At 38.3% G+C, this 20,596-nt stretch overlaps 2 protein-coding genes across 4 annotated transcripts; both read left to right on the top strand.

Moving 5' to 3' along the window:
• Window positions 1–496: 496 nt before the first annotated feature.
• On the top strand, window positions 497–3,775 carry snrpe (small nuclear ribonucleoprotein polypeptide E). The gene is made up of 5 exons (XM_007560893.2): window positions 497–687; window positions 2,031–2,057; window positions 2,143–2,205; window positions 2,427–2,505; window positions 3,570–3,775. Exons 1-5 carry the CDS (start codon window positions 634–636, stop codon window positions 3,623–3,625), a joined length of 279 nt encoding a protein of 92 aa, XP_007560955.1. The 5' UTR covers window positions 497–633; the 3' UTR covers window positions 3,626–3,775.
• A 356-nt stretch (window positions 3,776–4,131) lies between these two features.
• cdc42 (cell division cycle 42) lies at window positions 4,132–19,628 on the top strand. 3 transcript variants are annotated; one of them, XM_007560892.2, is made up of 7 exons: window positions 4,168–4,275; window positions 11,301–11,441; window positions 11,720–11,792; window positions 12,026–12,135; window positions 13,325–13,522; window positions 18,109–18,245; window positions 18,427–19,628. In XM_007560892.2, the coding sequence occupies exons 2-6, from the start codon at window positions 11,337–11,339 to the stop codon at window positions 18,196–18,198; spliced, it is 576 nt and encodes a 191-aa protein (XP_007560954.1). In that variant the 5' UTR covers window positions 4,168–4,275; window positions 11,301–11,336; the 3' UTR covers window positions 18,199–18,245; window positions 18,427–19,628. The 3 variants fall into 3 exon arrangements, with proteins under 3 accessions (XP_007560953.1, XP_007560954.1, XP_007560952.1); XM_007560891.2 differs by having other exon boundaries at window positions 4,132–4,237; window positions 18,109–19,628; XM_007560890.2 differs by having other exon boundaries at window positions 18,109–19,628.
• Window positions 19,629–20,596: the final 968 nt, after the last annotated feature.

Raw genomic sequence — 20,596 nt, 5'->3', positions numbered from 1 at the left:
ATTTATTTATTCTTTTTTTTTGTCATAGTACCCCCAAAAATTTAAAACGACTTTCACCCCTGGTCATGAGACAGTTAAGCAATTTCTTGGGTTTCTATTTAAGCAAATAAAAACAACAACAACAAAAAAAACCTCAAAATCTTTTTTCCATATTGTCATAACTGATGTGTAGAATTTTGAGGAAAGAGATTAATTTAATACAATTTCAAATAAGGCTTTAACATAACAAATATGTGAAAAAAGTGAAAAGCTGTGAATAAATTCCAGATGCTCTGTATACTACTCAGAAATAGAAAATATTTTAAGAAAGAGCTCACAAAGGATTTGTAAAGGAACTTCACTTATATTTCACCTGGCTAAATAAATAAATTGTAATGGATTTTGTTGTTTGTTTATTGTACATTATTTCAAGCCACTATCTTCCCAAACATGATCAGAAAGTTTCTATATTTATGACCTCCCTTCTCTGGAGGCGCTGTTTCGCTTCACTAGCCGTTCGTACAGGCGCGGAAGGCGGAAGCAAACGCGCCATTGTAGCAGATTTGCAACGTGAGTGGAACGTTAAGGCGCTCTGAAGCCAGAAAGGGTGCTGTTTTTTAACGCTTTCATCTCGTTGGTGTTTTTGTTGGAGAAATGGCGTACAGAGGACAAGGACAGAAGGTCCAGAAGGTTATGGTGCAGCCCATTGTATCCTTTTGAACATACCGACGGTACACCGTTTAATGAGGTGCTAAGATGACTTAGCAGCTAGGCTAATTTTTAGCTAAGTCGTTGCTAGCTAATAAATTTGTATTTTGGTACATTTTTAAAATCTGCTCGGAGTGACTATTGCGGGCATGTACAACGTTTCTAAGTTTGTTTCTAGCTGGTACTGAATGACAAATTTACAACCTAGCAGCGGAAAAGACTTTGCCGCGTTAAAGTTAGCATCAATTTCAAGTATCTCATAAAAGTCATAACTTAGCAGGAATCGATTCAAGTGCAAAATGTGCATTGAACGTTAATAAGACAACAGATTATTTACAATACAGTATTCCCGTTCCCCAGTGAACGGGAATACTTGAGAATGTAATTCAAAAATGATGCAAATTTGTACTGGTGTTTGAAGCAGCAGATGGAAACGTTTTGTTTGTAATCAAGCTACAATTATTACTGGTATAATTTTCATACAATGGAAAATGTTTTATAGTTATGGTTTTATAATGAGTATAACCAGGTTAATCCAGAGAGTTTTACTATAAAGTCAACTTTGCTGCTCCAGAATGAGCTGGTTTTGAATATATTAAACTTGACTGAATATCAGGGAGCTATTTGGAAGAAAGTGACAATACTTATTGGAAATACATCTATCCAGTAAAACCAAAGGAAACTAAAAACTAGATGCCTTTCTTTCAGTACAACCAACTTGCAAAACCCATTTAAAGTTTTGGTTCTACAATGAATAAAGTATATTCTGTAAAAACAAAAAAATAACTTTTTTGGGGGGAGAGTTTTTTTTTTGTTGTTGTTGTTTTTTTTTAAATCGTGAGAACTTGTGACTCAACAATTTTGTCCCAAAAAGTTTGGACACCCCTGATGTTAGTTGAAAAGACTATTCCAATTGTAGCCAATTAGTTTAAATAAGCTTCATAAATTCTGATTATAAAAGTCATCAAACATCCAGACTTTAAAAAAAAGCCTCAATATGTCTATTTTTTGTCCCTGTTTGATTCCATGGCAGTAAGCAATAACTGTAAAGTTGAGCAGTTTTTTTAAAGGTTAATGAAATGTTTGATTTGGGGTGTGGGGGTTTGACAGTGTTTAAAGTAAGTGTTTGACGGCCCATAATGAATTAGATTTATGGCCTGCTGTATTCATAGTAACGTGCCATCTCATGTGAAACCTGGATGAAACTGGAACATGTTGCAGGGTGTAAAACAACCGTGTGACAGCAGCTTTATCTACTGGAACCAACAAAACTAGTTTTCTTTCAGTGTGAATTTAAAAAATAGTATACATGTCTGTCTGCTTACCTTGACTTGATGTTTCAGAACCTCATTTTCAGATACCTGCAGAATGTAAGTTCCCACTTTCTCTTCTAATCCCAAATCGATTAAAGTCTAGATTGAGAGAGCCTGATTCGGTTTTCTCTCTAATTCCCAGCGTTCCAGAATCCAGGTGTGGCTGTATGAGCAGGTCAACATGCGGATAGAGGGATGCATTATTGTAAGTTCCTCAATATTTCTATCAAAAATATTCAGCTTGTAAAATGTTTTTAGAAGTTTTAACCAATAATAACCAAGCATAGTAAAAATAAACTACTAGTTTAGATGTTAGTTTCACAATTCCTGGAACCCTGTTAAAAGACAGTGTTAATAATAACTGGTTATTATAGTTTTTATGCAATGCTAAATCCCTGGTAAACTTTGTCCCTGTTTTGATTTCAGGGCTTTGATGAGTACATGAACCTGGTTCTGGATGATGCTGAGGAAATCCACATGAAGACCAAGAACAGAAAGCCACTGGGTAATATGACTTAAAGAGCCTAACCTGGGTCAGCCTTGTAGTGATGGATTACCCTTTCACTGCTTTTAAATCATTGATTCATATTAGGGAAAAGAGGAGTTCTATTACAGATCTACACCCATCCATCCATTTTCTGCCGTTAATCCGGGGTCGGGTCGTGGGGGCAGGGCAAGATCTACAGCGTCTTGCAAAATATTCCTACCACTTGAACTTTTTCTCTTTTGGCGTGTTTTCACACCTGATAGTCTGGAAGATTTGGTTTGATTGGAAACAAAAATGGCAACATTTGTTACATTTTCAGCTGCTGTGGTTCTTTTACACTGCACTCAGTCAAGCCAACCAAACTGTTTGAAAAACCAAATTCTCGCTGCACCAAGAACCACAGAAGGAAATGACACGAAAACCTCTGAAGAAGACACTGAGCACAACTTCCTTCTTCACAAAATGGAAAAACAAAATGGGGTGGCGTTGGATTTTGGCGGTTGTAGGATTTCATTCTTGTTTTAGATAAAAGAACACAAGTCATTTCTCCTGCTAGTGTTAGGCTCATCTTTGTTTTAGTTGTATTTACCCAGAATGCCCTGTTCTATAATCCTCTTCCTGCTTTTGAACCGCTGTCTTTTCCACTTTCATTCACATAAGATAACATTTTATTGATCCCCGAATGGGGTGGGGAGATTTGTTTATCCCAGGACAGCTTACAACAGAAATGAAAAATAAGTAAGTAAATGATAATATAGAACTGTAAATGACAATTATCAGTGATAGTCTTAAAGACGCATCAGTCAGAATATTGCTAAAATATTCAACATTTAAAATGGGGATAGAGACTACATTATAAAGTCTGAGCTTCAGACAGAAGATTTGCTTTAGCATTCCTTAGCACATCTGGGCTGTAGCAGCGTTTGGCTATGTCTGCTCTTCATATCGATTATTGTATGTATAAACAGAGTTTATTTTTATACATACAAACATACAGAGTTTTTTTTATCTGTTTTCTAATTTGCATCTGATCCGTCTCCGTGTCGTTTTTCTACATCCTTATACGTTGCCTTGTCTTCCAGGGAGGATCATGCTGAAAGGAGACAACATTACACTGCTGCAGAGCGTGTCCAACTAGAAGAGGAGATTCTGACAGTTCTAGACTTTTCTAGAATTATGTTTTCCCTTTTTTATTGTTTCTGTGTTTTGTTTGTATGGCATGAATATTGTAATTGTTTCTCTCAACCACATGGTCCCATTTCGAAAATAAAATTTTGTTTTTCCTAGATTTGTACATCTGATTCCTAACACATAGGTCATTGAGCTGCACTGCCATCTAGAGGCAAACGAGATGATTGCAACCATCTCATTTAAGTCAAATGAATAAAATACAGAATGAAAGCAATAATTTTTTGTTGAATATAGGTGTGTACATGGTAATAAAAATTAAAGCAATTCGGGATATGGTTAATCGTTTAATAACCAAATAGTAATATAAATATACAAAAACAATAAATATATTTATCTGTGTCTATATATTTTTTCATTAATTTTACATTCACTCACTGCTTCGGGCACATCCCAGGCCCATTTGTTGGGAAAAGTTTGTCCTTGCTGTCTGTTATTCAAATGAATGAACGGAATGACGTAAAACGTCAGTACGTATTCGACGTGTCCCTGCTCTGCTGACTGGGAAGCCCTTAGTGTGGAGCTGCCAACGCCCGGTGTTGAGACCCAAATAGAGAATACTGTACGGAAAATTATAAATACCCACATATAGTGTTTAAGGTATGTTCTTAATATTTTTTTTGTTATTTTTTTAGTGTATCAGCGTTATGTAGCATGTGGTGCTAGTTAAAACGGGGATATAGCTGCTAATTATTCCAATTCAGAAACAGCATCCGCTAGATTTAGCTGCACTCCCGTTAGCCCACAAGCTATCGGGAGGACGGCATTCAGCTAGCAAAGCAAGTAAGCAGACTGCATTATTAGACCGGAAAGTAAATTCACCCTTTTCGTTACTCAAAGCTATTTACTGCATAACGTATTGTCATTTAGGCTATAAACGTATTGCTTGAAATTAAGCAATACTTCTCTAGTTGTTAGCTAGGGGTTAGACGCTTACAGAGGTAAAACAAACCTTAGTTGTATGTTTATATTTAAATAATATACGGTCCAACATTCAAAACTGCTAACATTTAGATACCCGAAAGTTACCAACGATTCCTTGTTGTTCATTTGAAAATACATCGCGAGATGGCGATTTAAAGAACCGGCAGGAAATAGGCCACAGAGGCCGGGATGTGGTCGAAGTGCAACAGCTGAGGCCAGCAGCAGCCAGCTATCGGTTCTTTTATCGTTGGAACTTAAGGCCAGATGTTAAAATTCTGATGTTGGCGTATATAACCTCTCGGAGTTGATGCTGGTCCATTTAGAATAAGAAAGGAAGCGCAATTTTGAATGCTACGTTTGCAGTCGATGTAAACTGCGTATGTTTAGTTCATCAGTCTGGTTTTTGATTGAACAAAATTGAAAACGTGTTGCTTTTTAAGTGCAAATTACGTCACGATGCTTTTTGTATTTTTATTATAATCTCAGACATGTTTTTATATTATGGCAGGTTTTCTTTCTCAGTCTTATCTACTGGGGAAATACTGCTATATCAGAATGAACCTTCGCGCTGTTTAACAGGCCTGTCCTAAAAATGCCTACTGGCCTACTAACACAAATGCTTGGATTAAGTCTAAAAGCGTTTACAACTGCAGCCACCCTCTGTCAGCCACTGCCATCAGCTTTGCCTGCTTTAGAACAGTTTGACATATTTAGAGTGTGGCGGGTTTTGAGATTTTTCCTTAATACTCCGCCTCATGGAGGACACGTTAGATAACGGTTCTGTTTGAAAATGGAGAGTAGATGATAGTTTTCTTTCCTAGAGCTGCTGGTGGTTTAGTTGGTGCCAAATGCACATTTATTCTTTAGAACTGTGGGTTTAGATTCTTAGAAACCAGATGACTGAGAACCCATTTTTGCTGAGCACTGAGTTGTGATGATAGTTTAGTTGCTACTGTTTGGGTCAAATCCTATTTCACCCTTCTTATGAAGTACAACTTTTTTTTAGGGGTAGACTTTAAAATTGAAGTGTAAGGAGTAACACTAGTAAATTCTCCATTGTGTTTTAAAATGTACTTTATATAAGAGTTTTGCAGCCGGATTCTGAGATTTGGTTTTGTAAACTGTTAGTCTCTCTTTATGATCTATATTATAATAAGATATGAAATAGAATTCAAAATGTTTTTCCCCCTAGCTTTCCAGATGTGATTAGCCAACAAATATATCAGCACAGGCATCGTTACACTGTTGTGAAATAGACTTTCTTTATGTTTGAAATATAAACAGATTATTTAGAGTTCACATTCTTAACTGGCTTTAGAATATATGAAATATCAGTGTGGTTACCCATTCAACACCAGTCTGATTGTTTTCCACAGAGAATGTAGAAGCTTAGCTCAACTCGGAGATTTTCTAAAGGCTGCCAACATTTATGAATCCATCATGTTCCATAACACAGGCTGAAGCTTTGTAAGGATAAAATAGAAATGTTTCTGTGGTTTGCTTAGCCAGACTAACCAAGAGTCTGAATAAATGACTAGAAAGTCTCCTTATAAAGGAGTTTTCTTTTAAAAAGCCTTTATGCTCCTGTATTTTTTCTGACTTCATTTGAAATACCAAGTTGACACTAAAACCAGTGAATTGAGTCTCTGCCACTCAGTAAAGGCAAAATGTTGTAAGTAGGGATGCTCCGATCAGGTTTTTTGCTGCCGATTCTGATCACCTATCATTGCTAATCACCTGAATTGGCTGTTAATTTTTTGCGTTAGGTATAAATGCTACTATGTGATCTGGCAAAATTAACAAATGATCTGGTAATAAATTCACCTAATTTAGACATGAACATGCAAAATACATGCAGGCACAATATAGCAGCTATTCAGTCAAAAGGACAACTGAAAAACCTGCAATCAGTAAAATATTTAACACTAATTCTCTCTGTACCATAAATTATACATGAGTCAAATAAGTCTGCCTATCAAAATAAACAATCCTGAGTTACTAAATCAAAACTTTCTGAGAGCACTGCTAGCTGATTAATGCTGACTCTGATTGGTTGTTTCTGACTGAGCTGAGTAGTTCTGCAGATTGTCTGGATGAGACAGAGGAGATCGATTATTTATTTTTTGTTTGTTTATAAATTATCTCATGGACATAGTGAAAGTTTTAATATGTAAAACCTGTTTTTGTTGTTTTAAGTTACATGCTGCAGCTTCAAGCAGATGTTCGGTGAGAGAGTTCACTGTCTGGTGGAGGTTGAACGGCGCTACGTCGGTGAAATATTATATTATTATTATTATTATCTACTACCAGTAGCGCGTAGCGACGGTCCAAGAGCGAGAGCAGAACCAGCGTCTTACACCGCTGGCTCGTATAATTTTAAATAATTTTCGGGTTATTTGTTTTGCTTTCTGACCATCATGCTCTTCTGGGTGAATGTTGGTAGTTTTGCGCTGCTTTACCTGTTGTCTGATCAACACTCTGATCCGGATGACTTTTTTTTTCCTGCAGTGAGCCTCAATGTAGCCAAACTCCGTCAAGTACTTGTTTTTTAAATGTCATATTAGACTCGTTGTGTTGATGCATTTTGACGTGCTTCACCAATGAGGTAATTTTTCATCGCAACATGCAAACATCCCCATAGACACTGAGTGTTAAAGTTCCTCACTACATTGCTAAGCATTTGTTGCCGCGTGCTTGTGCAGTGTGAAGGAAAGAGGAGATGAGCTGCACAGGCAGGCTGCGAAGTGAGATACATTTGATCGATTTGTGTGATCGGCAACAAGAGACAGCGATCACCGATCAGTCACTGTTTCACGGAAATAGGCTGATTATGATTGGTGGCCATTCGATCGGCACACCTCTGGTGTTATGGTGACTTATAGTGCCTGGTCATTGGAAAATGGATCACAATGGCCACTGATCAGGTGATTCTGCTCACTAATGAAAATTTCTTAAGCGTTTTTATATGCACAAAAATGATTAAATTATCTCTGAATTAAAGCATTTTCTACATTTAGTTTTGCTCTAATTTATGTTACACGCATAGACATTCTGAATTTAAATTTTACTTTCAGAAAATCAGTTACCGTCTACTTTAATATAAATTAGTTGGTTTTGCTTGGTATTAGTGCTGATACTACACAACAGGAATGGAGGATAACTTGTCCTCCAGTAAGAATACTGTATCGGCACAGCAAGCATAAAAAGTACTGTCTGGTGCAGCTTCGCCTGATTAAAATTAGATATGAATATGTCTTTTTTTTTTTTTTTTTCCTCCTTTCTTTTCCTAGCTGGAAAATGAAAACCTTTTTTTCACCAATTAAATATAATAGAAACCAGCAGTATTTTGACCAATTAAGCCAACATGAACATCTTTGGCTTTGGAGTCTGGAGGGAACCCATGCACAGGGAGAAACGCTACTCAGCTGGATCTGATGCATGACAACAGTGCTGACAATTATCCCACCTTGCAACCTTTAGGTAATAGAAAATCTCATCTAAGATGAATAGAAATCTATCAATAAGCTGCTAATATTCTTGCTTGAAATCACAGAGGATCTAATGAAGCAAAGCCTCACAGCTGAACTTAGTTTATCAGTACCAAGTATAAATCGATATGGATCAATGAGACAAAACCATGTGACTTTTTTTTTCCCGTCACATTGAAAAGTTGCTCATGTATTGGTATGTGTTGGTGATAACAGCATGTGTGGGCTGCTGTGTGATTATCAAAATAGGATGGCTTTCTCCTTGATTATCCTATCACATAGAGGCGTGCTGATTGATTGGCAAATTTCCGTGAAACAGTATGATCGCCGACCACTGTCTCTTATTGCTGATCACAGAAACCGATCACCTGCATCTCGTACTTCGCAGTCTGCAGAGGCCCAGTGTGCAATTAATCTGAAAAACTATTGAAATAATAGGGCTAGCGGTAAAAGATTCTGTGTTCTGCTCTTGCTGTTGGACCGCTGCCACGCAATATTGGCATGTTCAGTTTCACGTTCCACCTCCACCAGACGGTGAACTCTCACATTGAACGTCTGCTTAAACCTGCAGCATGTAATCAAAAAAAGAAGAAAAAAGATATATGTATGTATATATATAATTTATATATACATTTAAAAAAGAATATATATATATATATTTTTTTTTTTACATATGTACACTGCTCAAAAAAATAAAGGGAACACTCAAATAACACATCCTAGATCTGAATGAATGAAATATTCTCATTGAATACTTTGTTCTGTACAAAGTTGAATGTGCTGACAACAAAATCACACAAAAATCATCAATTGGTTAATAATCAAATTTATTAACCAATGGAGGCCTGAATTTGGAGCCACACACAAAATTAAAGTGAAATGTTCCCTTTATTTTTTTGAGCAGTATATTAAAACTTTGGCTGTCCTAACATGAGACAGATAAGCTTTGGAGAAAAAAATTCGGTCTCCTCTGCCTCTTCCTGTGTTCTGCAGAATTACTCCACTCAGTCAGAAACAACCAATCAGAGCCAGCACCAAACAATTTAGCCATGCTCCCAGGAAGTTTTGAACTAGTAAGTTAGGATTGTTTATTTTGATGCAACCTGCATTTGACTTTGAGTTAATGTTTTCTTTTTTTACTTGAGATTATTTGACATAGGCAGTGTTGTGAGATTTATTTCATTTTTGTATAATTTATGGTACAGAGAGCCTTACTGTTAAATATTGTTTTACTGATTGCAGATTTTTCAGTTGTCCTTTTTACTGAATAGCTATTGTATTGTGCCTGCAAGTATTTTGCATGTTTTTTTTTGTCTTAATCAGGTGAATTTATTACCAGAACATTTTTCCATTTTGCCAGACGACATAGTAGCATTTAGTCCTAAAAGTGAAAAATTAACAGCCAATCCAGGTGATTGGCAGTGACCGGTATGAGCATCGGCAGCAAAAAACCTGGTTAAAGCATCCCTATCACATCATTTGCTCACATACTGCTTCCAAAACAACACGTAATTTTTCTTATTGTTTCTCTAAAGTTCATTTATTAGTTTGATCAAAACCAAAGAATTGGTCAGAAATGTCTAATTAAATTTCAATAAAGTTTATTGCATTTTATCGTAAACAATATTTGTCTAGAGAACCTTCAGTCCAGTTCTAGGCCCAACAGACATGCTTTCACAACAGCTTTACCCAGTCAGGAGACAGTTTTAATGTGTTTAGCATCTAGAGTTGGTTGTTAGCAGCTGTGTCTCTTTCTAAGGAGGGCATTTTGGAAGTGGACTGTCCCTCAGTGGCTCCCTGCCCCCATGTAGTGCTGCAGTAGAGCTCAGCTCTGCTGCGGCTTAATGCTGACATGCTGTAATTTGTGGAGCAGAAACAGAGATTCTGTGGCTCGCTACCGAATGATCCTTAAACCGAGTGATTATATAAGGCTTAGTTGGCTTCCATCTTGCTGTTTCACAGTCGCTGCATTGAGACATTGGCGCAGATGCCAGACCTGTAGTTAGGTTTCTGCATCTCTGAAGTGACTCAAAATATGAGCAGGGATTTCTTTTTTTTTCTTTCTGTTTTTGTTGCTAGCTGTTACAACAGTTGGAGTAAAACAGTTTCCATTATCTGATATTTATTGAATGATAGTTCAGAAGTAAAAGCTGCTCTTTTTACTCTTTGTATGTTTTGCACTTATGAAGCAATCCAGTTCTGTATTGTGCTATGGAGAAGACGTGTGGGGAAACAAACATTTTTTTTTTTTTTGCGATTTGGCGTTTCAAAGAAAGACAGTCATAAGGCAAGGATATCTGCGTTTTGAACGCTCTCGCGATTTTAGCGCAACGCTCAGAAGGAACACAGTAAATGTCACGATTGGACAGCGGGGAAGCAGTCAGTCCATCACTTTATGAAGCCATACAAAAAAACCTTGTAAAAGAGCAAACAAGGTTAGTGCGACCCCACCAAAGGCACAGAGTCAATAAAAACTCTTGCCAGCAGTCGTTGGCTGGAGGGTTAAAAGTTTTGTTTTAATGGAAGCAGCTTGTTCTCATGCAAGTAGCAGGAGGAGTAACTGTTATTATTGGTGTTTGTAAAAGAAAGTCGGGGTGCACCGGTTGCAGTTTTCTAATGACCAAAGCCTGACGGAGTTTGGCCTGCTTGTTTCTGCACTAAATATAGCAAAAAAGTTGCAAAGTTGGCAACAGTAGGCTGACCATTGTGAAACATAACCCTCTCTCAGAGCCTTGTGGTGGTATAAAAGATCGGTAGATAAGATCAGTTTCACTTGTAAGCATTGACCAATTTATCAATCATCCAAAATGAAGGAAATTGGCTGATCAATCTGTACTCTCCTAAAAACAACCCCTACACCCTCTAAGGCCAAGGTCCTGGGGGAAACACTGAAACCGGCTACATGTGTACCAGGTCTGAGTTTGAAGCCTTACTCCTTGTATTTCTTCCAAATGTGAATTTGTTAATCACTGTACTTTAATTTTAAATAGAATTCTAAGTGGATTAAGAGGTATTGAATTGCTGGATGTTTAAGTAATTTTTAATTTTAAATGTATATTCAATTCAAATGGAGATACAAAGTGATACTTGAGAGGTCAACATAAGTTGAAGTTTGTATCTTTTGGAATTGTTAAATTTCTGAGTTCCAAAAAAAATAACTTTTATCCAGAGTAATCTAAAGATTTCTGATTTTCTTTCTGTGTTTCTCTGCAGGTCTTGAATGAGTAGAATAGACTGTAAACCACAGCTATGCAGACCATCAAGTGTGTTGTAGTCGGTGACGGTGCTGTGGGTAAAACCTGCCTGCTCATCTCCTACACTACAAACAAATTCCCCTCCGAATATGTACCTACGGTATGTATGCCAACAGAAACACAAGGCGACACTGGAATCGCTGTGTTACTGTTCACTTTTTCAAAGTCGTTTTCTGAACCTTTTTGGTGCCAGAACAGTAATGTATTTTATTGAGGTGGGTTTAGAAAGATCTAATTGGGATCCACATTCATTGTGATATAAAAGTGCAAACAGATATATGTATATATTTATATTTAGCTTCTATTTACAGTGTCAGCAAAAGCATATCAAATTGAATGTCTTATTGACCTAACAAGGATTTGTTTTGTGTGTTCCAGGTGTTTGACAACTATGCTGTAACTGTAATGATCGGTGGGGAACCCTATACCTTGGGATTGTTTGACACAGCAGGTATGGCTTTGGTTTTGCCTCAGTGTTTCATTTTCTAATGTGAAATGACATTTGAAACCACCTAATGGTAATCACATTTGAATGTGCAGTCTAAGTAAATAAAACTGCTTAAAATGGAAAGGGGCTTTTTCAAAGCTCATCCACAAATCCACATGCAAACTTGTGTAAATATCTAGTTTGATGAGTTTTAAGACTTACCAGTGTGAGTGGATGTGTTTTTTTGGTTCCTGCAGGTCAAGAAGACTACGACAGGTTACGTCCTTTGAGTTATCCCCAGACAGATGTCTTCCTCGTCTGTTTTTCAGTCGTGTCCCCTTCCTCCTTTGAAAATGTCAAAGAAAAGGTAACTGACTATTTTTATATGTAAACGTATATAAAAAGATAAATAGACTTCATGTTCTTTTGTAAAATTGTACACACATAATATTTGCAATAAATTCCCAGCTGTACTCTCATCAATTTTGTTGCTATATTTAGCAACTTTTCAGGCAAAAAAAGTGATAGACTAGAATCAGAATCAGCAAATTAGGGTTTTTAAAGATCAGTGATCATCCAGGACACTGCAGTCGGTGCACCCACGTTTGTAGTGTTGACAAAGAAGTATCTACTATGGGTTGATATTTAATATGAGACGATTCATAAGCATTTTGGGGATGTTTCATAACATCTTTGACGACCAAGAATTTACATTTAGCATCCATATTCTCTGTACAAAACTTTGGTCAGATATCTCCAATTAATATCTGCCAGAGGCTGCTTGTGATTAATTGGGTTTGGTCGCTGTCATATGTCATCAGAGTCAAACGGCCCAAACAGTGGAAATGAAGTGTAATATAAAAGTCAAATTGAATTATTGGTGAAATGTGAGTGTTATTACTTGTTCCTATTTTCCATCAAAGCTTCTTAGTAGTAAGAAAAATAAATCAACATGCAATGGCAGGTGTGGGCATTTATCATATTGTTTATCATTTATTGTGTTGAATTTCTTAGTTTAAGAATTTTGATTAATCATTGTCACGGTAAATTTTAATTATTACTTAAATCCCCCAAAACTGTCTCTATTGTTGGAATTGTTAGTTTTACTTTTTTTTTTTCAATTAAAGTATCAATAAATAACAAACTTGGAAAAAAAAACCCAGATTAATGCTGTGTGCAGTTTAGTGTTATAAATCACCCTTCTTTATGTGACTGGTGTCCTAAAGAAAAGTATTACAAATTCAGTCACAGCCATACCCAAAGCTACCTAAAAAAGAAATAATAAGTCATTCATATCATCACTGTACTTAGTATTGTGATAAGACTTTTAAGTCTGTATTGCCCACCCTGATGCAGTGGTAACTCTTACTGGGACCAAATGCCAGTATGGAAGGGGTTTCCATTGTTGAATGGGTGGAGTTGTTCCCACTCGTCTGTCAGAAACAGTAGATAATGTTTTGGACACCTTTTAGCAACGAATACAATATGAACACTTTGTGTCAGTCAGTAAGTCAGCATTGCCTTGCTATAGATCCTAGCCTCTTGTGTTTCCACAGTGGGTTCCTGAGATTACCCACCACTGTCCAAAGACGCCCTTCCTTCTAGTCGGGACGCAGATCGACTTGAGGGACGACCCGTCCACTATAGAGAAGCTGGCCAAGAACAAGCAGAAGCCCATCACCCCAGAGACGGCAGAGAAGCTGGCAAGAGACCTCAAGGCAGTTAAATATGTGGAGTGCTCAGCCCTCACACAGGTAACCTTTACACAGAAACACACTTAATGTACCGTCACACACTGCTAGATTGGCTGAGCTGAAATATCAAAGGCAAGAAGAAAGAAAGTGGAGGAAAGAGGAACATGTTCACTCCCACACCCTGCCTGCTGCATGCTGTAGTGGATGGGTTTATTCTGCATGCCAGGCTACAAAGGTCAAATGCTGACCTCACTAAGTAGGGCTGGACAATAAATCCTAGTATATTGTGATAGACACTCGATCAAAATCAATAGATTATACATCTGATAGAATATTCACTGAACTCTGGTTTGAATGCATATGTGAACGCCAAGCATGCCAGTGACCCCTCCAAAAGCTGGAAGCTGACTACGGCACAAGTCATTTTGGGTAAATACAGCCAACGCCAACATGTATACCCAGTCCTAGTGGGAGAAATGGCTTCAAGACTTTTACCAAAGACAAAAGAGAAATTGTACAACAGCTAGAATCTGATGCCACTCCAGTTTTGCTTACACGTTGTGAAGAAGGAAGCTATATTCAGAGATTTTCCTTTAGTAGTTCTAGTAATGTCTTTGGATGGTTTAATAGAGTGCGGTGTGAAAGAACCACATCAGCTGAAAATGTAACAAATGTTTCAACTTTTGTCCCCAGTCCACAGAGTCCATTGGATTATCAGGCGTTAAAACACCCAGAGTTAAATTTGGTTGTTTGGTGTGAGAAAAGCAGAGACTCCTCTGAATACATCTTTGCTTTTATCATCTTCTGTTTAGTTTCTCCTGTCAACACAAATCACTAACAAGGAGGCAGAAATACTGGTTTATTCTAGAAGAGATCTGTACAGCAGAGTGGACAGACCATAAGGTGTGTCCTTGTTGGACAGTCAGCAGGTCCAGAGAGCTGTCCCAGTCCCGGCCGGATTGCAGGACTCCAGAAGGAAGGGAACACACATGACCTCACATGGCCAGAGAACAATAGTGTTGATGAAACCAAGGCGTAGCCTCGGTTTCGGTGCTCCGCTCCTTCCTTCCTCCTCTATTTGACATAATGCTTACATGGCTGCTAATGTCACTTCCTGTGTCCTGTTGCTAATCTCAGCCCTCACCCAGCTGCATGTGATCCTCCATCTCTGCTCCATCTGACCCAGCAGCTTTCCTCCCTCTGTTTTCATTCACTTCCCTCCTCACTCTGCCATGTTCCTCTAATCCTCTCATCCATCCCGTTGCCCTGGTTACTAACCACTGTTTTCTGTCCTCTTCTGTCGTTGTAGCGAGGACTGAAGAATGTTTTTGATGAAGCTATCCTAGCTGCCCTAGAGCCACCTGAGACTCAGAGAAAGCGGAAGTGCTGTGTGTTTTAATCTCTCTGGGCCACAGCTCTCGTCTTTTCCTCTTCTGGTTGCCGTTAGTTACCTCCTCTACATTCCTCATCCCGCCTTCTCTCTCTTCCATTGTTCATCATGTATTCTCAGATGGTGCAGCGTTGCTAATGTTTGTTCATCGGCATGTAGGGCTGACGTTGGCCCTTTCCTTGTTTGTCAGCTTGAGCTTTTGCGTCAGCTGGTTCTAATTAAGGTCAGAAGGATGTCTTGCTGGGTCAGAATGGAACAGGAAGCAACACTTTCTGTTTCTAACGGAGGTGTTCTGAGAAGTCAGCTGGCGATGGGACGGTTCTGAACTCCGAGGTCACAGCAACGGCAAAACTCTTGTGTGGAGGTTGTTACTGGCAAAAGAAGACCTTAAGTTAGCTTTCTTCACCATCAGTAAATTTCCATCAATACTTTTTTATTTTTATTTTCATGCATTTGAAAGTATTGGTTTAGGAAATGTTGATGGAAATGTTAAAAATTTGAAATAACTTCCTCAATTCTGCAAAAATGTTTTCCTGCTCCCTTAAGGTGGTTTTTGGCTGCTCTGAAGTTAGTAGAGTTAATGTGCTAAAGTGGAGATGAAAAGACATTTACAGAAAACGTTCTGATGTAGCAAACGTTTACCTCACCTGACTGATGAGCTGTTTCCACTTAGACTCATTAGGAATGCGTTTCTCTCTCTATGTCGCCGACACTAGCTGACGTAACAGAACAAGTCCTACTTACCTGATAGCAACACGTTCCTGAAAACCTCTCCATTTTGCTAAGATGTCTGATCCATTCTAGTTTCTACTTCCTATTTGTAACGTCAACATGTGACTAACTTTATGTTTTGAATTGTTCGCTCTGAACCAGTAAAAAAATAGAAACAGAAACCTAATTCATATTTTCTTTTTCTCTCTTTGTGGCATTTCAAAAGTTGGCTCAAAATTTCCTTGACAGTTGGATGGAAACATAGCCAGTGACGTGTTCATAATGAAACAGAAGCAAGAGTGTAGATATAAGGAAGTTTAAATATCTGTGGTTCACTCAGGCTTCCAGAGAGAACGCAGACTTTAAGCAGATAACGGGAAGGTTTCTAAACTTTGAACCTCCGTTATGAAACAAGCTGGATTTGGAAATCTTAAGAAATCTTCTCCTAATATTATTGATTAAATGGGAAGGTTAGAAAAAGGTTCTGAATGTTGTCTTCTACCTTTTTGTAGTTTGGGAAGAGAAATCACAGTGAGGTAAAATCTGTCAACATGTCTAAGCTTCACATAAACACAATGTTGCCGTTTCAGCCTAAAAGTTTCATGAACAGAACATGAAGTTCATGAAGTTTTATTTTGCAGAACTAGACTTTAAACCACTCAACACTTAGTGTTCTGATAGTGTTGGGTACAGTTTGAAAAGCTTCTTTCTTTCTCTGTCTGGGCGATCAATCCTCACAGGACTGAGCTTCTGATGTCAGATCAAACACACACACCCACACGTTCACCATGTTAACTTAGCTCAGCACTACCGTTTCTACACAAAACACTTTTTTTTTTTTAAACGTATTTTCAGTTGACCAGGGGGAGGGGGACCTTCAGCCATTTTTCCTTTGCGTTGCACTGATTCAGGAGTTTTTCTGTTTCCTCCACTTGCTTGTCTCACTGCCTCTGATCGTAGCAGCAGTCAGATCACCAAGCCTCTCCCACACCTCGATACACTTCTGAGTTGATCAAATGATTTGCAACTATCTGTATTATTTTTCTGTTTGTTTTCTTTTTCCCCAAACTCCCTGCATTTGCTAAGTTAGTGTCTTGCAAAAGTATATGCAACACCTGTTTATGTTTTTATTTTATTTTATTTTTTATTTTTTTTACATTTTATACCATTATAACCACAAACTTCAATGCATTTATTAGGATTTTAAGTGATGGACCATCAGAGTTGAGTATTGTTGTGAGCTGTTAAGAAGATGGGTTTCCAAACTGGGACAGAGTTCAGGTTACAGCTACAGCTCTTCATTTGTCTCAACTGAAAATGATGCTAACTCAAGTTTTTCCCAGTGTTTCCTCAGATTCTAAATACGATTTCTGACTGGACTTTGACGCGTCTATTCTAATGAATGAATAAACTTTGTATTTCATTTTAGCTCCAGCTGAATGTTTCGGCCGGTCTTACAGGGAGTCTGTTGATGCTTCTGTCAGCTTTTCTTCCTGGAATGCTGGAATATTTAGCTTCATCCACCTGAATGCTGCCAACCAGCTTCCACATGGCAGCAGCGTTCCATTTTCCCTTCACACACACACACACACACACACACGCACACACACACACACACACACACTGTTTCATAGAAGCCATAAACATTTATCTGACATCACAAGTATGCCACGGTATGATTTTGATTCAATTTAATTCACAAATCTGCAATATGTGTCCATCTGACATAATCATTTCCAACTGGAAAAACTCTGAATGCTAAAAAAAGAAAATCAAACCATGCCTGAAATTCAAGTTGAGATATATTTATATATATTATAAAATTTTGTGTCCCTTACGTCATCGACTGCAGCCAGACTTGTGACGATTCACAGCATTTTTGGTCGTGTTTGTGACATTCTGACCAGAACCAGATCCCATCAGGACTGCAACAGGCTGAACTCTTTGAACACTCTTGGTGGCGCCAAGTCCTTTTTAAATCATGATGTTATCCTGGCATTTCTTGATTGCAATATTACTAAATATTGATACTTGATTGACCAAAGACTAATTACTGACAGTGTCGCACTCAACAATAAATTAAGTGCAATAACACTGCATTTTTTTAGGTTTTGTGCATTCCTTCTATACACCAACAAGTATTTGGAAAGAATGTCCCTCTGAAACTTTTCTAAAAACCCACCAAATGTTGTGAAAAGCAGGACAAACTTTAACAACCTACTTAAAAGTGTTTTTTTTTTTCTCTGCCCCAAGCCAAACATGTTCAAAAACGGCAAATAGTTGTTAGCAAAATTGGGTGGAAACCCAGCCAGTCTGACAACTCTGACCATGCAACATTTTCTTCTCATGCCAACATCGATATTCTGCTTTGTGTTGGTCCATCACTTAAAATCTCAACATGTTTGTGGTAAAATAAGCAGCAGGTATGTGAAGACTTGTGCACTATAAAGGAAGTTTGACACCACTTTGTTGTTTAATATGTTCTGCTCCTGTTTAGTTTCATCTGTGTGTGCCGCTCCTTTACCCCGTGTGTTTGTGTCCACAGAAAGGCCTAAAGAATGTGTTTGATGAGGCGATATTGGCCGCACTGGAGCCCCCAGAGCCTAAGAAGAAACGCAAATGTGTGCTCTTATGAGAAGTCCCTACTTTTCTCAAAGCACACACACACACACACACACACACATGCATCTCACATACACCTGTACAACATCCTCCCCCACATGTGTTCCCTGGCTCTGCTGAGGCTGATTGGCATCGTCGTCCTCCAAAGCAGCCCACCAGGTTTCCAACTATTCTCTGCAATAATTCCAAGTTTCACACACAACATGAAGCTATCCTGGCCAGATACCAGTCTCTCTCTCACACACACACACACACACACACACACACTCAGAGCTCATTCTGTCAGGTGTGAGTCAGCGTACTGCCCCGCCTTCACCGGTGAGTGTGGTCAACGTCTGACCACCTCTGTTCTTTCTCAGCACTACCGCTAGACATGTAGTGTTGTTTTTCTTTTCATTTGATTTGCCAACCTCCCCCAAACCCTGTTGCTCTTCAGTAACACCGGATATTTAACTCCCGTTCCAAATGGACACACTCCTAACCACTAGAGGATGTTTAACTGTGGCCGATGAATCGGCCAGAGTCACACAGGGCAGAGTGTGACTCCGCCCTGTGTGGCCCTTTGGAACGAGGCTCGTTTTCCTCAAAGAGCCAAAGGCGTCCAGCACCGACGGCTCCACAGGAATCGGCCTTTTCTTTTTTTTTTTTTTTTTGTAGAAGCAGAGAACTTTTAAACAGTGTTAGCAGAACAAGTGGTGTGTTGTTCATGCGTTGTCAGGGACCAAGGGAGAGTAAGGCAGGACGCCGTTGGAACATCATCACTGCCACACACTTTGAAGCGCTGCAGCAGACGTCCTGATGAACGGAGCGTTGCGTTTTAGACAGCTGATCACCAGATTTCTGTGCTGAGTCAGAGTTTGGTGCCTTCCTTGTAGTGTTCATATATGAGGTGTGTGTTATAGCCCATTCAAACTGTGTGGTGGTGTGTGTAGCTGAGCCTTGGTCTCTGTTCTAAATGATAGGTTTAACAGATGTAATTATAATGTAAGCTGGCACACAACGTTGATGTAGGCTCCAGGTGTTTTTACCAAAACCTTTTTTTTCTTCGTTATTTCTGTTTGTGTTGTTTTTTTATGGTTATTATTATTATATATAAAATATATAAATATATAAAAAGGTTACTTTCACTCCTTTCACATTTAGGGGTCGGAACTCATCTGAACTCTCACCTGCCAGTTTTACCAAGAAAATGTCTGAGCTTAGTTTGGCCAGAGTGACTGTTTGGTAAAGATCCTAAATGACTGACTTTTTTTTTTTTTTTTTTTTTTTTTTTTTTTTTTTTTTTACTGGTGGATTAGAGTTGGGTTGATCTCCAGCCCAAGTCAGTATAATTATTATAACCCGTTGTTGTTTTTGGTGCAGAACCAAATGCTTTGTCTAAAGTTTGTTCTTTGTATATGCATTCTTTTCAGAAATATTAAACTTATACCTTAATTGCCTTTACCATGTGTCCCTTGTCTTTCTTTTGTGTTGAGGATCCATGAAAGAGAATTAGTTTTTAAAAAAGATTTGTCATGAGTCAGGAATTGTTTGCTTTTGGGATCCATAACTGTTCTAGAACAGTTATGTAACTAGAACAGTGATTTGATCATGTTAAATATGTTCTACAGAGACTGGACCTTATTTAAGGTGAAGTTATAATGAAAATATATTTTTTGTAAGCAAGAAATATTTTCCATCTTTATTTACTTCCTTACAGCCTGTCATGCTGTTGTTAACCAGAAGGTGGCAGTGCCCACTTAGTTTTCATTTTGCCCACAGTGAAAGACGAACGAAGCCCAAAATGTTTGTACTGCTACAGGAGAGGAACAGATTTCTGCAAGGGGTAAAAAAGCTGTATGCAGTGTTAGAATAGGTGAACAGGACAACTATTAGTTGCGTGTGACCTGCATGTTTTAGGAGTTTACCTGCTGTTTCCTCCAATTGCTGCAAAAGAGAGGATTCAATCATTTGATTCAGCTGTGAGGAAACGTCTAAACCATGCAGGACAGTGGGCCTCTGAGACATCCAATTTATCAAGAGGTTAGTCATTGTTGTACCTCATGCTAAATATATTACACAAATTTATAAATAAACAAAATCCTTCTTCGACTAGAATTTAATGATGGTTGCCAAAAAACATGATGCATTACTGCCACCAAGCTCTTCAATCCTCCACTCATTACCTGTTCTAATTGCATCTGAACTTGTTATAAGAGACCTGAAGTTAGAAACAAAGAGCTGTACTAAATACTGAGTTCTATTTTTCTACCGAATGAAATACTAATTTCATGAACCATTAAAATGTAAATGAATTATTTAAAACTTATACAATGTGATTATCTGGATTTTTCCCCGGTGAGGCGTTCCAACAAAGAAAATGACAGACCATTTGTCCAGCAGTTCCAGTCGTTGCCCTCATGGGTGGTTTG

The sequence above is a fragment of the Poecilia formosa genome, unplaced genomic scaffold (assembly GCF_000485575.1).
Source record: "Poecilia formosa unplaced genomic scaffold, Poecilia_formosa-5.1.2 Scaffold121, whole genome shotgun sequence".
In the NCBI taxonomy this organism is placed as follows: Eukaryota; Metazoa; Chordata; class Actinopteri; order Cyprinodontiformes; family Poeciliidae; genus Poecilia; species Poecilia formosa.
Note: the sequence above shows the minus strand (reverse complement) of the source record. Positions and strands in the feature narration are given on the sequence as shown.